Raw genomic sequence first — 21,272 nt, 5'->3', positions numbered from 1 at the left:
AGAAACTTGGAGACTATGCCAGATCATCTATGAGGGGTTAGATTCAAACTCAAAAATCATGCTAGAGTCCATGTGCCAAGGCCAATTTATGGACAAAGAAACTACTGAAGCTTGGCAATTCTTAGAAGACCTAGCCGAGAAAAATTTACAGTGGGAAACAACTAGGGAACCTGATAAGGCTACACCTTCAAGAGGAGGAATGCATCAAATTCAACCAACCCTAGCATCAGAGGTCAAGATTGCAACCTTAACACGTAGATTGGAAGCCTTAGAATTACAGAGACCAGCCAATGTAAATCAAATATCTGCACCCATGTGTAAAGGGTGCAATGCACCAAACCATGTCTTAGAAGAATGTTCCTACTCGAATGAGTGTGCACAGGTGAATGCCACCTATCAAGGACCATTGAACAATCCTTATGCACCCACATATAACCCAGGTTGGAGGAATCACCCGAATTTCTCATGGTTCCAGAATCCTAATGTAGGCAATCCAAATTTCAATCAGCAAAATCTAAGGTCCAACCCAGTGATGAACAACCCGCCAGGCTTCCATGATAATGATAAAAAAATTTCCTCTTTAGAGAAAAGTCTAGAAGCCATGATGAAGACACATACCAGCTTTATGCAAACCACGGGTCAACTCATAAATAATAACACCCAAGCTATAGCCCATCTGAAAATGCAAGTAAGTCAGCTAGCTTCGACCATTAGTGAACGAGAACATGGTAGGTTACCTAGCCAACCTAAGCCAAATCTTAGGAACCAAAATGGTCCACGACCCCAACAAGAAAACCAAGTTAATGGTGTAAATGCCATTCATACCTTAAGATCAGGAAAACAAATAGACAATAAGGTAGTTGCACTTGATGATATAGAGGACTCATCTACCGAGTCACCTTCTAAAACTACTACCTTTCAATCTCAAGCACCAGAAACTGAAAATTCACCTAGTCCCGTACTTAAAAGTCCTAGAGCTCCTTTTCCAAACAGACTGAAATTCAATAAATCTGAATATTTAGACAAAATTTTAGAGGTATTTAAACAAGTCCAAGTTAATATTTCTCTTTTAGATATAATCCATCAGGTTCCAACTTATGCCAAATTTTTAAAAGATCTTTGCACTAGAAAAAGGACCACTAATGTACCAAAGAAAGTATTTTTGACTGCAAGTGTCAGTTCATACCTATCTAGCCATGTGCCAATTAAATATAAGGACCCTGGAGCTCCAACAATTTCTTGTGTTATTGGAGAAACCAATATAAAAAAGGCCTTGCTAGATCTAGGAGCTAGTGTGAATATCCTTCCATATTCGGTGTATGAGCAACTAGGATTAGAAAAACTTCAACCTACTGGGATCACATTACAGTTAGCCGATAGATCTCTCAGGATCCCTAAGGGAATGGTCGAGGATGTTCTGATAAAGGTTGAAATTTTTATTTTTCCTGTAGATTTTATTATTTTAGAGACTGAGCCAGTTGTGAATCCTCAAAGACATATACCTGTCATTTTAGGAAGACCATTCTTAGCTACGGCCAATGCTGAAATCAATTGTCGAAATGGTTTAATGAAGTTATCCTTTAGGAATATGACCATTGAGCTTAATGTTTTTAACTTAGAACAGGAATCCTCTTCTCATGCTGATGTCAATGTAGTCCAAGATGGTATTTATGAATCCATTGACATTAGTGATGATGAAGTCGACCTAGAGTCTAACCCCTGATTAATCCATGAGTCTGAGGATGTCAATGAAATACTTAAAGAAAATCAGATTAATCAGGAATCGACACTTCCTACTGAACCAATCATTGAGATGGTGAAATCATCACCTAAACCATCGATAGAGGAAGCACCCATTTTAGAACTGAAACTCCTCCCAGAACATCTCAAGTATGCATATCTAGGACCCAAAGAAACTTTGCCTGTATTATTGCATCAGACCTAGATCCCAAGCAAGAGGAGGAGTTAGTGTCAGTTCTAAAAGCAAATCGAGAAGCAATAGGTTGGACCATAGCAGATATCAAAGGAATAAGTCCTTCTATAGTTCAACATAGAATATACTTAGAGGAAGAGGCTAAACCAACAAGAGAAGCCCAAAGAAGGCTTAATCCAGCTATGAAAGATGTAGTTAAAAAAGAGATTCTGAAACTTCTAGATAGTAAAATAATTTATCCTATTTCTGATAGCTCTTGGGTAAGCCCAGTTCAAGTAGTACCCAAGAAATCTGGGGTAACTGTGGTCCAAAATAATGCAAACGAACTTATCCCAACTAAGACCCAAATGGGATGGAGGGTCTGTATAGATTATAGAAAGTTGAATGCTGCGACAAGGAAAGATCACTTTTATTTGTCATTTATTGATCAAATGTTGGAAAGACTAGCCGGACAAGAGTTTTACTGTTTTCTTGATGGATACTCCGGTTACAACCAGATCCCCATAGCCGCTGAAGATTAAGAAAAGACTACATTCACCTGTCCATTTGGTACTTTTGCCTATAGACGAATGCCCTTTGGACTATGTAATGCACCGGCAACCTTCCAGAGATGCATGATCAGCATGTTTTTAGATATGATAGAACGATTTTTAGAAATTTTTATGGATGACTTTTCTGTTTTTGGCCTAACCTTCTCCGAGTGTCTGAATCACCTGCAATTAGTTCTAGAACGATGTAAGGAGAAGCACTTAGTTCTCAACTGGAAAAAATATCAGTTTATGGTCAAACAGGGAATAGTTCTTGGCCATGTCATTTCTAAAAAGGGGATTGAAGTAGACAAGGCCAAAATAGATCTAATTGCAAGTCTTCCACCACCTAAATCTGTGAAAGAAATACGTTCATTTTTAGGTCATGCTGGATTCTATAGAAGGTTTATTGTCAACTTTAGCAAAGTAGCACGTCCACTGACTAATCTTTTGGCAAAGGATACCAAATTTGAATTTACTCATGAGTACTTGGAATCTTTTGAATTTCTAAAAAAAGCACTTGTATCAGTTCCAATCATTCATCCTCCTGTCTGGTCTGAACCATTTGAATTAATGTGTGATGCATCCGATCATGTTGTGGACGTAATCTTAGGTCAACGGATAAATAAGCTGCCTAGAGTGATATATTATGCAAGTAAAACTTTAAATGATGCACAGCTTAGCTACACCACAACTGAGAAGGAGTTCCTTGCCGTTGTCTTTGCTTTAGAAAAATTTAGATCTTATTTGGTTGGGATCCACACCATTGTTTACACCGATCACTCAGCCATTAGACATCTCCTAGCAAAGAAGGATGCCAAGGCACGCTTAATCAGATGGATTTTGCTCCTTCAAGAATTTGACCTAGAAATTAGGGACAAGAAAGGCACTGAGAATGTTGTAGCAGATCATTTGTCCCGAATTCCAGTCGCACCATCTAGTGAACCACCCATCAATGAATCTTTCCCAGATGAGCAACTCATGTCTGTGTCTACTGAACCTTGGTTTGCTGATATTGTAAATTATTTAGCCATAGGTAAGATACCTTCTCATTGGACTAAGCAGGATAAATATAAATTTTTTGCCCAAGTAAAGTATTTCATTTGGGATGATCCTTATCTTTTTAAACAATGTCCTGATCAAATTATTAGAAGGTGTATCCCAGATAACGAAGTCATGAATATTTTATCTTTTTGTCATGATCAAGCATGTGGGGGTCACTTCGCGTCTAAGAAAACTGCTGCTAAGGTTCTCCAATGTGATTTTTATTGGCCCAATTTGTTTAAGGATGCTCATGAATATTGTAAAAGTTGTGCTCAATGTCAGAAAATGGATCGAATCACCAAGCGACACATGATGCCACTCAACCCAATCTTGGTAGTTGAAGTTTTTGATGTTTGGGGGATCGATTTCATGGGACCATTTCCAAATTCCTTTAGAAATGAATATATTCTAGTAGCAGTTGATTATGTTTCAAAATGGGTAGAAGCAATTGCATGTAGAACACCCGATAGCAAAATGGTCATTAAGTTTCTTAAAGAAAATATTCTCTCCCGTTTCGGTATTCCTAGGACAATCATTAGTGATCGGAGAACCCATTTTTGTAACCGACCTTTTGCAACATTGATGAAAAAGTATAATGTCACCCACAAATTGGTCACACCATATCATTCTCAAACTAGTGGGCAAGTTGAAGTGTCAAACCGACAAATCAAACAGATCCTGAAAAAAACTATTAGTGCCAATAGAAAGGATTGGTCTTTGAAATTAATTGATGCACTTTGGGCATACCGAACCGCTTTCAAGACCAATCTAGGAATGTCTCCTTATAGGATGGTGTTTGGTAAACCATGTCACTTGCCTATTGAGATAGAACACAAAGCCATGTGGGCCATCAAACAACTAAATACAAATTTGAACGACGCTGGAAACCATAGGAAGCTTCAGTTGAATGAATTAGAAGAACTTAGAAATGAAGCCTATGAAAATGCAAGGATATACAAGGAACGAACCAAAGCATTTCATGATCAATCAATTATGAGAAAAACTTTCAATATCGGACAAAATGTGCTCTTATATAACTCTAGATTACATCTGTTTCCAGGAAAGCTTAGGTCTAGATGGACAGGACCATTTTTAGTAAAGAAAGTCTTTTCACACGGAGCTGTTGAGATAGAAAACTCAAGTAATGGTATTATCTTTAAAGTTAATGGTCAACGATTAAAATCATTCTTGAAATTACCTGTCGAGACTGTTGAAGATGCCATGGTTCTTTATGAACCAACTTATTCTGATTAAATTACTTCAAGGTTTGGTCTGGCTGAAGACATAAAACTTAGCGCTTCTGGGAGGCAACCCAGCTTATTTAATTTCTAATGCTTTCTTTGTTTTCAGTTTGCTTAGGACAAATAAATTAGATAAACTCCATTGGGGACAATGTCGGTCAAGTTGGGGGGAGAGCTTGAACAAAATCAGGTGTTATCATTTCCTTTTCCTTCCACTATGAGTTATTTCTTGCATTTAATATATTAAAAAAAAAAATTGAAATAAATTAATCTAGAAAAGAAATAAGAGTAAGTTAGAAAGTATTTGCTAATAAATGTAGTGAGTCACGAAGAAGATTAGCTGGTTAGACTCTTGGTGGCCTAGGTCATTTAAAGACTATTAGCACTTTCAATTGCACATGCACACTAACAAGGTAAAGTAGGTGTTAATTGTAAGGCCAATTAAGGATTTGAGTATTATTTAAATTAGATAATTTTCTCTACACCCCAATTGAAGAAATTTGAATTTAAGAAAAGAGCTACCTGCCTGAAATAAAATGCAAAACACAGAGTAAATGTGGATTGCCCTAAGCCTAGTAACCGGATCTCTTCACCTAAGTCAAGTATTGAGATTCGCATCAAACGGTGGTGGGAAGGCCAGGATGCTCAGCAAAAAAAAAAAAAAGAACAGTGTGGAAGCTACCTTAGTTCTTTGTTTAATCTGGGGTGTATAGAAAATTAATCGAACTAAGTTATGAAAAATGATACAATTGGCTTGTACAAGTTAATACTGAAATACTAAGTTAGTTATCACTCACACAAGTGCTATAAAACTTTAAGTGTACTCTAAGAAAGCTCCTAAGTAGACTGACTACCGATTCTAATTCGAAGCTCATTACTTAGTAATACTAGAAAACTTCTTGAATTTCGATCTTAAATTAATTTACAAAGGAAGGATCTTTTTAGAATATAATCTTATTTTGGTACATTGCTAAGGGACTAGCAATGATTAAGTTGGGGGGTGTGATTTATGTCACAAATTGACATAAAAAGTATCAATTAATATCTAAATTATCTAACTTTATTAGGAAATTGATACTTGTTATTATATTTTGTAGAAGAAGAGGTCATCAATAGAAAGAACAAGGAAAGAGGATTCTAACGGTATAAATTTTACGCAAAACAGAGTTAAATTGATCCAGAAATTGAAGAATGAAGAAAGAAGACTCAATTGGATCAAATCCGAGTCAAATCAGGTCAAAATTGGTCAAAAATCAACTGATTTGGTGATCTGGTTAGCCGCCTGGTCCACAGCAACAGGCGCCTGGACCATGGACCCATCGGCGCACCATAAACCAGTCAATCAGCGAGTCTCGGCTCACCGCAACGCATCGCGAGCCCGATCCACGCGCGCGGTCCAGGGCTCAAGAGGAGAGAGAAGAAGGTCCGAAGGGCAATCTGGTAACTTCACATCACTCGATGGTCCGATCTTCTCTGATCAAGATCCAACGCTCCATATTTTTGCGCCATCGGACGGCCACCATCGCAGCCGGTCAAGATCCAACCGTAATCAAGGCAATTGCAAGAATCAATAAACACTAGGACAACACGGGATCCTTCTGCAGCGCAATCCAACGGACGAAATCTTCCAGCGCCTTGATCGGACGGTCCGCGATGCATCCGACCTGATCCCATCTCTACAGCGTGATCCAACGGCAGCGCTTCACCCAGATCGTGATCCGACGGCCCAGAATCGCTTCCGGCTTGATTTATTAGATGAATTGGGTCCTTTAGATGAAGATCGGACGGCTGAAATAATTTTTAAGGTTTCTTGATGGATTTAAGTGCTTTTTGAGTGAGATTTGAGCCCCTAAACCCTCCTAACAGTCCTCTAAAACCTCTTAGTCCCACGTCTAAAGTTTTGAAAACCTTATAACCCCCAAATGCCTATAAAAAGCCTCCAAAGGCCCTTGTTTTAAGGATTCTTTCCTTCCGATCAAGCTTGTAACCCTAGATAGTGGGTTTTTTAGCTTTCTTCTCAAGTCTCGAGCTTTGAGGTTTTTGTAATAAATTTTTTTTATATAAAATCTTATTTTTATGTAATTTTATCTCTTTACATTATGCAATTTATTTTTCTTGCAATTAGGATAGTTTAATTTATGCAATTTAATTTTATGCAATTAGGTTAGTTTAGTTTATGAAATTAGGGTAGTTTATTTTTCTGTATTTAAATTTTGCAAGTAGATTTAGATCATGTCTAGCTAAGCATCCCTTCTAGAGTTTGCGATGAAGCTAGATCATGAGTAGGGGTTTTACATAGGGTTCTTTCTTTTTCTTAGAGTTTCTTTTTCTTCTTCTTTTGTCAAGAATTTTTGATGAACTACAGTTGGGTCAGAGTCCCTTCATAGTTCATGCTTGATTCAGTGCATAGGAGGAGAAAACCCTAAGGGATCCTAATTACTACTCCCCTGTAAAGAATCTTGATGGGTTATCGTTAGGCCTTAGTCCCTTCATAATCTATGCTTGGGAAAGACAAGAGGAGTAGTCGTTAGGATCAATAAGAAAAATTCTAGGTAGAATTCCCTAATCTAGATCTAGTGGATTCAAAAATCCTAGATCCTTAGTCTTATTGTCTTTAGCAAACAACTTTCGATTTTCGATTTTCGTTAAAGCTCGCTTGAGCATAGATTTGAAAATCATTTTTAAACCAAGTCTCTGTGGGATCGACCCGTACTCGTTGGTCGTGCTACTCTGCACACTGTGCGCTTGCGATTTTATTTACAAATTTTAAGATTTGCACATCACTCTTCTTGAACCTATCTGACGATAAGTTGAGAGTCATTATGAACCCTTAAATGTCGAACCCACAATTCTTTTGCTATTCACAGACCAGTCACTAGCACCTCGTACTCAGCTTCATTATTTGAGGTGGAGAATTCAAAACGTAGTGCATAGTCTGCAATCACTCCATCTAAACTAGTTAAAATCAATCCAACTCCTGAACCTGTGGTATTCAAGGAACCATCTATGTGAAAAACCAAACATTCTTCGGATGTCGGATCTATCCCCACATCGTTCTGTTCCTCATCCGGGATGGTGCATTCCAAGATAAAATCGGCCAATACCTAAGCTTTGATGGATGGCCTCGGGAGGTACTTTATATCAAATTCTCCTAACTCAATGGCCCATTTAGCCAGCCACCCTAAGGTATCAGGCCAGTGAAGTACAGATCTGATCAGTTGATCGATAAGGACAGCAATTGTATGTGCTTGAAAATACGGACGTAACTTCTTGAAGGATATCATGAGAGCATAAACCATCTTCTCCAATCTCATATATCTCAACTCGATATCATGGAGAACTCGACTAACATAGTAGACCGACTTTTGCACTTTAGCTTCCTCTCGGATGAAGACTGAACTAATCGCTGAGGGTGAAACTGCAAGGTATATGTACAGTACTTCTCTAGGTTCTGATTTACTTAAAATGGACGGTAAGCTGAGGTATCTTTTCAGTTCATCGAATGCGGCCTGGCACTCATCTGACGATTGAAAGTTCCTAGCTTGTTTGAGAGCTTTGAAGAAAGGAAGACTTTTTTCGACCGACCTCGAAAGAAATCTACTGAGAGCCGCAATCTTTTCAGTTAGAAACTGTACCTCTTTGATGTCTTTGGGGATTTCATCTCTTGGAGAGCTTGAATCTTCTTAGAGTTTGCTTCAATCCCTTGTTGTGATACCATGAAGTCTAAAAATTTACCAAAGGTGATGCCAAATGCACACTTGCTAGGGTTGAGCTTCATTTGAAAATGTCGTAATGTGTTGAATGTCTCATCAAGATCGATGATATGGTGCTTGGTGGTTCTACTTTTAACGAGCATGTCATCCATATATATCTTCATATTCTTATGGATCTGCTTCTTGAAGACTTTATTGACGAGCCATTGGTAGGTCACACCTGCATTCTTCAAACCAAACGACATGACTCTGTAGCAGAAAAAACCTAGGTTAGTGATAAAAGAGCTCTTCTCCTCATCTTCGGAGGCCACCAAATCTAGTTGTATCCGGAGAATGCATCCATGAAAGATGAGAGCTAATGCCTCGAGGTCACATCTACTAGTTGATCAATCTGAGGTAAAGAATTCCTATCCTTGGGACACAACTTGTTGAGATCAGTGTAGTTGATGCATGTGTGTCACTTTTCATTTGCCTTTTTGACCAGCACAATATTGGTTAACCACTCTGGATAGTAGACTTCTCAAACGAATCTTGTCTTTAGAAGCTTATTGCCTCTTCTTGTGTGGCCTTTTATCACTTGGGGACAAAGCTGTACTTCTTTTGTCTGATCGGATGGTGCTTCATATCTACATTGAGGCGATGTACTATGACCTCTGAGTCAATGCCTAGCATCTCAGAAGCTGATCAAGTAAATACATCTGCATTAGCTTGAAGAAAAGAGGTGAGGCGCTGACTATGCTCTTCACATAAGTTTGAGCCGATCTTAACAACTTTGCTTGGATCTCTGTCAATTGGCACTGGGATTAGGTCTTCACTAGTTGGCCTCTCTGTTTAATTAGCTCATCCTGCACGTCAAGCTCATCTGTCGATTATTCCACTGGTGATGTTCCACACAAAGTTGCTATATAGCATTCTCTTACTAATTACTGATTTTTTTGGAGCTCGTCGATCCCATAAGGAGTAAAAAATTTTACCGTCAAATGGTAGGTCGACACTATAGCTCAAAGAATATTCAACCCAAGCTGACCTAAGATGACATTACATACTATCGAACTCTTTACTATGAAATAGTTTATTTCAATAACAACCTATTTTGGAGCTCGTCCGGCTATCGTGGTGAGGAGATGGTTCCTTCTATAGGGATCGTACTACTCAAGAATCCAATTAGAGATGAGTTCCTCTTCACCAGTCGCTCAGAATTTAGGTTCATTCAAATAAATATACTGTAAAACAAAATATTTACTAAACTTCCATTATCAATCAAGACCTGATGTATATCATAATTTGAAATATTTAAGGATACCATTATGGGATCATCATGTGGACATTCTATTCCCTTCAGATCGGCTTTGGAGAAGGTGCTTTCATCGCTGATCTTTCTCTTCTTTGGCTCTTTTTCTTTAGCTCATCTTGGTTTGGAGGTATCATGGCTGAGCTGTCATCCAGAAATAGTACGGATCTCCTTTGCTATTGGTTGCTTCCTATAGAGGTCTTTTTGTCGTGAAAGCTCACCGCATGGGTTCTTCAGGATTTGCCATTCATCAATATAGCATCGAAGACATCCCCATCGGATGAGTGCTTCTATCTCTTCTCTGAGCTGCCAGTATTCCTCCATATCATGCCCATGGTTCTGGTGATACCTACAATACTTACTTGGATTCTTTGCTCACATCGGAGCAGTCATCCTCCTCGATCAGGGGAGCTCTTTTTGGTGTTCTATGTGCATTAGTATCTAGGCTCAGAAGGTGTTCAATGGAGTAAAGTAGTGAAATCTTCATGGGGGGCTCTAAATTGGTATTGTCTTGTAGGAGGTCGAGCTCGATTTCCTCGAGATGGAGTCTGAGAGTGATGAGGCCTTTGCTCAATGCATCGATGTTGCACTCGCCAATAATTTTTCTTCTTTTCTTATTCAGTATTCAACCATAATCCACCACCGTAGTTCTCCCCTTGCTGATCCTAAGCTTCCTCTGCTTGAGCATACCTCTCCGTCCACTCCAACATTCGGTGAAGTCTTTCAGATATTTTTTGTTGAGTAAAAAGAGGAGGTCATTTTAAAGAAATCCAGCCTTTAGTGCGGTCATTGCTATGGATTGATCCAAGTTCTGCACTTTTAAAATCACAGTATTTAAGTGGTTGATATAATCCTGAAGTGGCTTGTTCTCCTGCTGCTTTATACTGACGAGGAAGTTTGAATTGCGTCACCACCGACAATTGCTGATAAAGTATGCAACGAACATTCGGCTTAGCTGATGAAAGGAGTCCACAGTGTTTGGTTATAGGCTCAAATACCAGTGGCGGACAGGCTTCCTCACGGTCAAAGAAAAAGCTTGATAGAGGGTCACATTAGTTGCTCCTTGTAGGAGCATAAGAGATTTGAAATTTTCAAAGTGATCTACCAGATCGATAGTTCCATCGTACGGCTCCAACTATGGCATCTTGAATCGAGATGACAATGGTTCACTCATGATCTTCTAGGTGAACGATGGTCTATATTGAATTTCAAATCAGCATCTTGCCATTGTAGTACCTATAGCGTGTTGATCCATTGCTGTATCTCCCAAAGCCTCCTTTCCAGATCATTCTCTCGAGTTGGAGGATATCGAGGAGAAAGATGACCCGATATTGAGTCTCTTCTTAAAATTGGAGTGGGCCATCGTCTATGCCTCTATCGAATCAGACTGTTAGGTCGACTAAGATGGCTGGCATCCACCCTTGGGCTATGGGGAGGTCGGTCAGCCGACCTTCCTCGATCAGGTTGTGGAATCTCTGGAGTGGGATGAGGCTCGATATTCTGCTGCATCCTCCGATCAGGTTGTGGAATCTCTGGAGTGGGATGAGACTCGATATTCTGCTGCATCCCCCTTAACGTGGCTGAAGGGGCTTGCACCTACTGGACGAGACTGTTGTATTGATCTTGAGAGATCATTGATGCAGTGGATGGAGGATTCTCTTAGATCGACGGTGGCGGTGCATTCTTCGATGGGACATTGTTAGCCTTCCTGCCATTAGAGTGGTGAGATGCATTTGATACACCCCTTTATGTCTTCATGGTGATTTGCGGTGAACTCTCTCCTCTCAGAACAAAACCCCGAAGTTAGTCAGGGCCCTTCTTCTAGTACCAAGTGTTGCTCCTAATCTTCGCACCTGAGGTCGGATAGTTGAGGTGAGGATGGCTGAAGTGACGCTATTGCTGGAGCTCTATCCGAATACCTGCAAAAAGTCCTTACCGAGGTGTTCTCTGATGTAGACCCTCAATACTCAAGTCAGTAGATGGAAAATAATGAGAAGGAGAGAGTGAGAGCGGAGAACTTACTTTGAGGGTCTTTATGTCCCTTTATTTATAGGAGAGAAATCAGAGTCATATATGTTTTGGAGTCGTGATTGCTTTTCGGATTTCGCATGTTTCTTTTTTTGGGAGACTTAATCATGAAGCAATCCTTTTTTATCTAGACTTTTTCAATTTAGGAGAGAGACAGACTCTATCAAGAGAGACTGTAGCTCAGACATAGACGATCAAAAATAAATTATCTGGAGCCAAAGTGAAATCCTCGATAAGGATCGAGGACTGAGAACAACCACTGCTAGCTCGATGGGGTGTGTTCAGCAACCTTCGGATCTATTGTATGTACATGATTTGACCAGTACCTATCTTCCGTAATTCGACCAGCACCAAAGATTTATTCAGTCGAGATCGAGATGGAGATCCACAACAATCTGATAAGCAAATAATCAATCCACTCAAATTTAGATCCACATAATAAATAGCTAGAGCTTGCATGCCGGCCCTTCTTTTTTGAGAACTTCTGTGTGCGGTTTATTTCTCAATGCTAGCCATAGAAAAATTTCCATCTTTTTTGGAATTACAATCCTCTAAATGATTTCATTATACGGACATTTTAAACCATCAAAATTGATGAAATTATAAAAAGAGTCAATAACGAACATACTAATTTCGAAGAGTTTCAAAATTAGTATTTGGAAACTCTTCCAAACACTAATCATAAAGTAGCTTTAATTGGATCATCTCAAACTGAGTAAAAAATTTCGTATTTGGAAGTTCCAAGAAAGACTACTCCAAATTTTAGTTTGGATAATGCAACTTCACCTCTTTAGAGAGGGGAGGATTTGATAATTGGATTCCATAAGACATTCTCTCATTTTGATCTTCAATTGTACTAAAGGCATGTTTAGTTAGCGAGAAGTGGAGAAAGAAAATATAGTGGAAAGTAGAAAATTATTTTTTCTTTTTCATTGAAATTTTTAAAAAAGAGAGATTGAAATTAAAATATTTTTATAGATATATAATTTATATTTTTCATGAGAAAAAAATATCTATTTCGGATATGAATTTTTGACTTTTCGATAAAATAAAAATTAGAGACTTTTTTTTTGAAAAAATCTTTTGAAATCATCAAAAGATCTATGCCAAAAATGAATATCTTTCCATCACAGTGCTTTAAACACTCCTCCACCATAAGCTGCAGTCAAAATATCATTAATTATTATAATTTTTTATTTAAAAATCATGATAATATGTAGAATAGTATAAAATTTTTCTTATATTAATGATATAATAAAAATTTTATAATTTTTTAAAAAAAATAGATGTTAGATCAAAGATAAATCACTCCCAAATAAGTTTTTTTTCAATGATCAATTAAATATATTAAAATTATTTTTTTAGACATCAATATATTGAGAATAATATTTTAAATTTTTTTAAAAAAATTCATTATTTTACCCGGAGGCCGGGATGGGATGAGATCGTGATACAGTAACGAGTGGGGACTGGGGAGTACCCTACCGCTTCTTGTTCTAGAAAAAGACCGCTGGAAGCCCAATCTTTGAAACTCTATTCAAATGGTTTACCGGAAGGTCGGTGGATCCACGGGAAGAAAACCCGGACCCAGGTGGAAAGGAAGCAGCAGGCCCTTCTGGATTCCACGTCGGAGGCTTCACGTGGGCATCGCACGTCTGTGGGGCCGCCAATCGGATCATTGCCGCGCCCCAGATGGGCCTCGTGGTCGAGGCCGCGCCACGAGGCATGACGCTCCTCCGCCCTACATTTTTCTTTATTTTTTCTCAAAAAATTACTTAAATATTGATCTATTGGAATATTTAAATTATTTTATACTTCACATAGATATATTCCACCGGCGAGTTCGCCGCTTGCTGGGGCCCACCGTAACGCCTGGCTAGGTGTGGCTCACGTGTCGAGGCCCCTCGCGCGTGGTGGAGATGTTGCCACATCTGACATAGGGAATCTCGGGGTGACACGTCAGCGCAGTCGTGTCGGACGAAAATATCCCGGGGGAAACAAGGCGAGCGTGACCGCAGAAGGCGGGAGGGCCAGGGCCTGAGAGCATGCCACGTGGCAGTATAACGGGGGTAGCTGTTGGCTCCGGCGAGGGGAACAAAACCCAAGGCCCAGAGAAGAGCTCATTTTTCTATGAGAGGGCCTAATGACCAAATTAGCCCTCCACGCAAGCCTGCGCTTCACCATTGGTTCGAGTAAGAAGCACCTCCGGTGACGCTGTCCCTCTTATTATCCTGCGTGTACAATGAAAAAAGTTGGAGGTTCGGACAGTGTATCTTCCACTTCATATTTGCTGTATAAAATGCTTTTGATGTGGAAATAAATATTATATCTTAAAATAGTATTTAAAATATTATTTTTCACACTTTTGCTAAATATTATATTATATAAATTAGAAAAGTATGTTTCTTTGTTTTATCTGTGACTGGATTCTTTATAAATGTACAGCATGTATAGCCATAGCCATTGATTAATAGTATAAATATGTCGTTTGTATGAATATTTTATTATTATTTGAAATTTTATGTGTACTATTATTATTTAGTACATAAGTACAAAAAGTATAATTTTATTTAATAAATTATAGAAAATGATAGGATTTTTATATCATTATTTTTACTAACATACATTTATAATCTAAAAGCAATCTTATTTTGAAGTAATAAAAATTAATTTTTTAAGATATATTTTAGTTTTAAAATGCCAATTTTGCATTAAAAAATCTCTAGATGTTTTTTCCATTTCATGCCACTTACATTTTCATTTATTATCAAAAAATATTTATCAATGAAAAAACCAATCTAGCTATCATAAATACTATAAATTAATGACAATAGTATAAGATTATAATTGTTGTGATCAGAGGTTCGAATGATTCGGATTGATCGGCCGCTGTATCCATCTTGATGAGATATTATTGTCCACTTTAGTCTCTAACATGTCAATATATCGTCTTGGATTTCACAGTTTTGTCCAATATAGAAGCTGTCTTGTTAAGAGAAGAAGACTTCGATCCTATATAAATTAGAATCTCTCTTGACTGATAATCGATGTGAGACTAAAAATACTGTTCTTCCATAACAATAGCCCTCTAGTCAAAAGAGACTCTGTACATGAATATACGTAGGAGATGATTCTATCTCTAGTACTAATTTGTTATCGTTGGAGAGTTAATCTGGTTTAAATCGTTGAACTGGAGCCAAAGAAGAATACGACAATCGTTGGACGACGGAATGAGATCTCCGAGGGGTGCGCTGGCATCTGATCCAATATCATAAGTTAAGAAAGATATTGGCTTACATAGCATCAAGATCTTCTCTCCACCAACGATATATCTTTTATCCAGGACAAAATTATGAGATTTGAGATGGCATATTGATATATCAGAAGTTAAAATGGATAATATTTTATTAAGATAGACGTATAGATCGATCATCTGAGTCATTGACTGCACTAATATTTATATAAAAATATTTTTTCATGGTAGTCTGGATGCCGGATGATGCATGCTTCTAACAAAACATGTTGTTGTGTTGGGAAAAAAAAAAACTCGTGAATCCGGTAAACATATGAGCTATAACAACGTCATCATACTATACCACTTTGCTATTGATAGAGGTGTGTGCACTGCGAGTGATCCGATCCGACAGTCACAGGGGCAAGTTTGTACCTTTGAAGAAAGGGAAGGGAGCGTGAGGGGACGCTATAAGCCCAAACAGGTTGCTCGGATTTCGTGGTCTTTTACCATTCTTTACCAATCCGGGTGGAGGATTTGGGATTTGGAGGACAAGAAAACACCAGAGAGAGATCTATCAATCCAACTACCCATCAGGAAGATTTCATCAAAAGCCATCCATCAGAAAGAGAGAAAGAGGTGGGGGGTGAGGGAGGGAAGGGGGGAGAGAGAGAGAGAGAGGGAGATGAAGGGGTGCGAGCTGTGCGAGAGGGCGGCTCGGATATACTGCGAGTCGGACCAGGCGAGCCTGTGCTGGGAGTGCGACGCCAAGGTACACGGCGCCAACTTCCTGGTGGCCCGCCACTCCCGCTGCCTCCTTTGCCGGGGCTGCCAGGCCCCCACGCCATGGAGGGCCTCCGGAGTCAGGTTCGGTCCCACCGTCTCCGTCTGCGAGCGCTGCTGCCTCCAAGGCAAGCGACGGCGAGAAGACGTGGCGGATGATGATGAGAACGGGGAGGGAAAAGATGAGGAGGCGGAGGAGGACGAAGGAGACGATCAGATGGAGGAAGACGACGGAGGGGAAGAGGGAGAAGGAGAAGACGAAGGGGATGAGGAGGAGGAGGAGGAGGAGGAGGACGGGGATAACCAGGTGGTGCCATTATCGCTGACGCCGCCCCCGGTGGCGAGCTCCTCCAGCAGCGAGGAGTCGTCTGGCCGGATCTACAATGGGTTCTTGAAGCGGAGCCGGGAGAACGCGGATCTCGCCTCCTGGGTACCTTGGCTCTCTCTTCTCTAACCCCCTTCTTTTTTATTTTCTTTCTTTTCGCTTGAATCGATTAGAAAAAGAAGAAAAACCGTTTCTTCGATTTTTCTAAGATTTTTACATACGGTAATTGGAATCATTTCTTGTTCCATAACTTGTTTGATAGATCTTTTAGAAATTCACAAGAATGTGGCTAAATCGTGTTTTTTCCCTTGAATTTTTCTTTAGTTTCATTTTTCGTTTTTCCTGAAATTACATTATTTCGAAAATCACAAAAAAAAATCCAACCATAGCTGTCAATGTTCATCTCCTTTCTATTTCCTTTCGATCTATCAAATAAAGTTTTTCTTTTTTTTTAAAAAAAAAGTCGAAACGAAAATATCTTAATTTGGAGAAAATTTTGGAACTAAATAATCCGTTGCTTCGTTCGAGCCTTCTGTTTAGGGATATCCCTTAACAACCTCTCCGCAGGACGACGACAACCCCTGCTCGTCCCCCCAGCGGAGCTACGTCGCGTCGGCGCCGGCTCGAGCTGTCGCCGATGACGAGGCCACCTCCCTCGGCGAGGCTCCTTCGGCTCAAGCCGCCGCCGCCGCCGCCTCCGCAAAATCTCGGCCCGTCAATCCCAATTCCACCGACTCTTCCGCGGCCGCCGTCCGGGTTTTGCGTCGTCGTCGAAATCCCCGCGCCGTCGATCTCGCTCCCTCCAACTCCCCCAGCCCTCCAATCTGAGTGAGGCCTCTTTACCTTATTAACCTTTATTTCTTTTTATTAATTTTATTCCTTATAACTCGTGGAGTCGAAATCTTAATTTTTTTTTAAAAAAAAAAAGGAAAAATCAAACAACCGTTGTAAATTGTAATGGATCTGGGGCTCCGATTTTTTTTCCTCTTTTTGGGAAATTTCGTGCGGACTGCGGATGTGATGGGATTGGGTGGTGTCAGTTCATTCCGGTGGCTGCTGTACACGTAGCAGCCGTGGATCTGATGGACCCTGCTCCATCTCGTGGCAATTATTCCTCTGCGTTGAGGTGGACCACTGGATGGTGATTGAACGAGGCTTTGTACGATGCCTGGTCTAACTTGCGCCTGATGGACCCGTTTTGGTCGGGACAGGAGGGCATAACGTAAACGTAACGCGTTCTTTTCTATTCGGGGTGGTGGTTGTGGCGACGAGCCAACGACCACCTGAAGAGAGAGAAAGTATTTGGTGAGGTATGGGTTATAAAATATATAAAATAACATCTTTCAGCTGGAATTCGGCCGGAGGCACTCGACTTAAAATATTACCATAGATTATTTATAGGGAAGTTGTGTAATTTGACGATGCTGTGTATGTTATGTTTCTTTTGCGGATTTTAACATAGTTTTTGCTGTTGTTTTCTCAAATGATTTGGCGTTTGAGTAATTGATGGTAGCAGCAGGTTGCCGTACATTTTATTCTTTTAAGGCATTGTAAAGAGGGATGACCGTTCTCTTTCTTTCCTTCCTTTACGGCTCATTCTTGGTTTTTTTAATTTTTTTTGTTTTGTTTTGTGCGTGTGTGTGTGTGTGTGATGGGAGAGGGGCCGTCGCACGAAACTTACCTAAAAAGCTTTGGATTTTTCTGTTATCATGTTATAACATGTTGATAGAAAAATAATTTGTCTATATTCTTTGATAAAACAACTTCGAAATCTATTACCCTGTTCTTTTACATTATAACTTTCCATATAAATTGCTAAGATTTATTCATCTTTCCCATAATACCTTTCATGCTTCTGGCTCAAATACATCTTGAGAAACATATGTCAATAACATCCATAATCATCGGCTAAAAAAAAAAAAAAACGTGAAACTCATGGCTTAAAAGGAAGAGAAGGAGATTTTAAATGAGAAATATGAAAGACTCACTGAAGTTTGCCTATCTTTTAACTAGAAATTGGTTGAGGATTGCAATGATGCAACCTAGGTTAGGGTTCGTTAAAGACAAAAAGAGCGAGTGAGAGATTAGAATTTGTTAGTGTATCAACATAAGGAAGTATTTTAGAAAAAAATAAGGCCACTTTATCCATCTCCTAGATTAGTTAATGTTTCTGCCTATTTTACCAATAAATGCTGCCTATGGGAAATTAATGTAGCAATCTTACTTTTTTGACCAAAGCATGAGAGTACCCAACCCAACAGAGCCTTAAAGAGGTTAAATTGGGGAGAGAGAGCGGAGGAGGCTACAAATGAGGTGGGTGGGGTAGCTAACTTTGGCCACAAGGCCTTGGGGACCAAGGTGTGGCATGTTTGATGCATGTGATCTTAATAACAAAAAAAAAAAAACCTGTAAGCAAGAGGAGATGAACCTATATGTCACTCAATAAATATCCTTGGGTGGTTGTGCTGAATGGAGTGATGGAGCAATGAACTACTTGTATTGAGCACAGCAGTCCAATCCTGGTTGTCATGTTTTAATCGGGGAAAAAAGCAAAAAAAAAATTGTGGCTGTGGTGAATGGAGTCATGGAGCATTAAAATATGGGCACATGAAGTAATCCTGATTACTAATGATGATTTTTATACGGGCACGTGAAGTAATCCTGATTAGTAATGATGATTTTTTTTTTGTGGTATATCAATAGATGCTTGATGGATGGTTGCTATCTCCTGCTGAGAGTTGTTGATCATTTATGAGAGGAGAGATCTGATGTACATGGCAAATTTGTTATGCTAAATTGTTAGTGTCTTTGAATGGATTAGGATTCATGAGAGGAAGAGGTAGAGAGGTTTTACAGAATCACCAGAATTGAGGTTATAAGTTGGATATGATCAAAACTGAGATCTAGAAATGTTGAAAACATCGAGCCAGGATGATCTTCTTTAGTTGTTTCCATTGCAATAATGGATATCTGCACTGGTTGATTCGGTCAGGTGCTCATATGATAAATTTAAATCACAGTGACAATGAGAGGACTCACAGGGCACTTGTAATGGATCATCAATTTCAGGTATGGTAAACGAAGGTTTGCTGTAGATAGAGGACTGTTTCTTTTCTTGTGGCTGCCGCTGTGGTCCTTGCTGGTGAGAGATGCAAAGCATCTCAATAAAGTTTCCACTTCATTGAGATACTTGAGTGGAAAAACTACATCAAGCTTGGTGTCTCATTCATTGCCTTCTTGCACGTCAGTGAGGATACCGGCAGCATCAATTGCTGAACCATATAAAAGCAATAAGACAAATAAGAGCCAAAAGATAATCAAGCAAATTATTGTACAAAATTTAGACCGCCATCAGAAGTCAGTGGAACGTCTACGTCCTAAAAAATGAGCGACCATTAGAGCTAGAGATTTCCAGACATTCTGTAGCAAGAGCCGAGTTCTCAGTATGTCCTTCATCTGAGGTTAAAGAGGAGAAGTGAGATTAACTTTACCCGGTTTGTTGCAAAGAGTTATCTGATCTTGATGGAAAACTTGATAGGAGTTTTGGAGAAGATCTATCTGCTAAAAATTTCGTTTAGAAAAGACCAATTGATTAATGGTTCATCGAGCATATGGCTGGTGTCCCCACTAAAAAGCAGCAAAAGCGGCAGAGATTACTTTGTAGTAACTTTTTTGTTACAAGGGTCCAGAATTTCTAGTAGGCACGTAGGTTTCATCATTCACGCTGGTGGACATTTGGGGCCTTGTGGTCCATGCAATGTCGATCCTCCACCTTCACTAGAGTTTCTGACCTAATGCTGAGGTGCACTTGCATCAGAACTATATATGAAATTAAATTTGTATTAGGGTCTAGTTAATTTAGTGAGGGATTTGGGTTGGGCAGCAACGTGGAGTCTCTTACCATCAGTTTATATTAGATTTGACTATTGAAGAACTTTTGTGGACAATCTGTGAGGTTCATAGATATGACTGTAGTGAGTACTTATTAAACTTGTAAACTTGTACCCCCGATCAACCTAGTAGTATTGGATTCGCTGATCCTGTACTGTCTACCTGAGTCGATTATGACTTATGACCAGTGCCAGTCTCAAACTTTTTTTTTTTCTCTATCATTTTTCCAGTCTGAAGTTGATTTTCACATTCCTTTCTTTTTCCCTTTTTTTTTTTTTTTTGATGCAGATGGTGCCGGTGACGGGCCTTCCTATATCCTATAAACACTGAGGACTGCTGCTGCTCGCTAGTTCTCTCTGACACATTTCAATTCGCGAAAAAAAAAAAAAAAAATAGTCACGCCCCCAATGTAGCTACTGACCATATTTATTTAGCCACCGCTTCGCTTAAAAGCTCTCATGTCCCAGTGGTGCCGAGAGACTTGTATGTGGGGTAAATTTGTACATCCAAAGGTTGTGTGTGTACCGGAAATAGACACAATGACAGAATGGGAGTGCTTGTGATGTTAATGACTCCATTTTCGTCCTTTCCACTTGCCCTTTACAAGATCATATCATTTAGAAGCTTTGTGTAATTTAAACACAATCACTCGGTTATCACTTTGTCAACGGATGGAATATAGACTTGGAGTTAAACAAGGCTCCTGAAACTAGCATACTATTTTGTCTGACTTGTGAGACGGCAGATTTAGTGTAGGAGAGCAAAATTTCTCTCCTTACATCCACAAAAAAAAAAAAGAGGAGGTTTTGGGATTGTTCATAAATCATAAGGGCCAAACTATTACCAAATGGCTTGAACGATCTTATTAGGCTTGTCCCTATTCACATGATCTGTATAAACTGCTGCGAAAGTGGTGTTGCAAGCTTTTATTCTTTATGCACACCACCTTGCAGCATGAATGAATATTTTCTGCACTGTCAAGTATATTGGCCACCATGACTACAGCAATTGTAGTTTACAAGAATGCATCTTTCCTAATGACTCGTACGTGGTCGTTCAGATAATACCATAAGGAACCCCCCTCCCCAAGCAAACAAAAATCAACGGGTGGAATTTCCAATATTAGTCAATCAAACATGGTGTATTCGTCCGTCTATTTTACGCTGTCCAGTAAGGATTACTTCTTAGGCATGCACATACAGGGACAAAGCATGGAATTAAATGCCGCTTGATCCCACCACTGAATACCTTTTCCAGTACAGAG

At 39.5% G+C, this 21,272-nt stretch overlaps 1 protein-coding gene across 1 annotated transcript; it reads left to right on the top strand.

Annotated features, from left to right (window-relative positions):
• Positions 1-15,519: 15,519 nt before the first annotated feature.
• LOC105046967 (uncharacterized) lies at positions 15,520-20,600 on the top strand. The gene is made up of 3 exons (XM_010925719.3): positions 15,520-16,222; positions 16,685-16,945; positions 20,297-20,600. The coding sequence occupies exons 1-2, from the start codon at positions 15,695-15,697 to the stop codon at positions 16,943-16,945; spliced, it is 789 nt and encodes a 262-aa protein (XP_010924021.3). The 5' UTR covers positions 15,520-15,694; the 3' UTR covers positions 20,297-20,600.
• The last annotated feature ends 672 nt before the right edge of the window (positions 20,601-21,272 follow it).

This window comes from Elaeis guineensis, chromosome 6 (assembly GCF_000442705.2).
Source record: "Elaeis guineensis isolate ETL-2024a chromosome 6, EG11, whole genome shotgun sequence".
Taxonomy (NCBI): Eukaryota; Viridiplantae; Streptophyta; class Magnoliopsida; order Arecales; family Arecaceae; genus Elaeis; species Elaeis guineensis.
The sequence above is the reverse complement of the archived record's forward strand: the minus strand, read 5'-3'. Positions and strand labels throughout refer to the sequence as shown.

Excerpts from the sequence above, each read along its gene's own strand:
- LOC105046967 (XM_010925719.3), top strand. The coding sequence starts at position 15,695 with ATGAAGGGGTGCGAGCTGTGCGAGAGGGCGGCTCGGATATACTGCGAG. Across the intron at positions 16,223-16,684 it reads ACGCGGATCTCGCCTCCTGG|GACGACGACAACCCCTGCTC; the intron begins GTACCTTGGCTC and ends ACCTCTCCGCAG.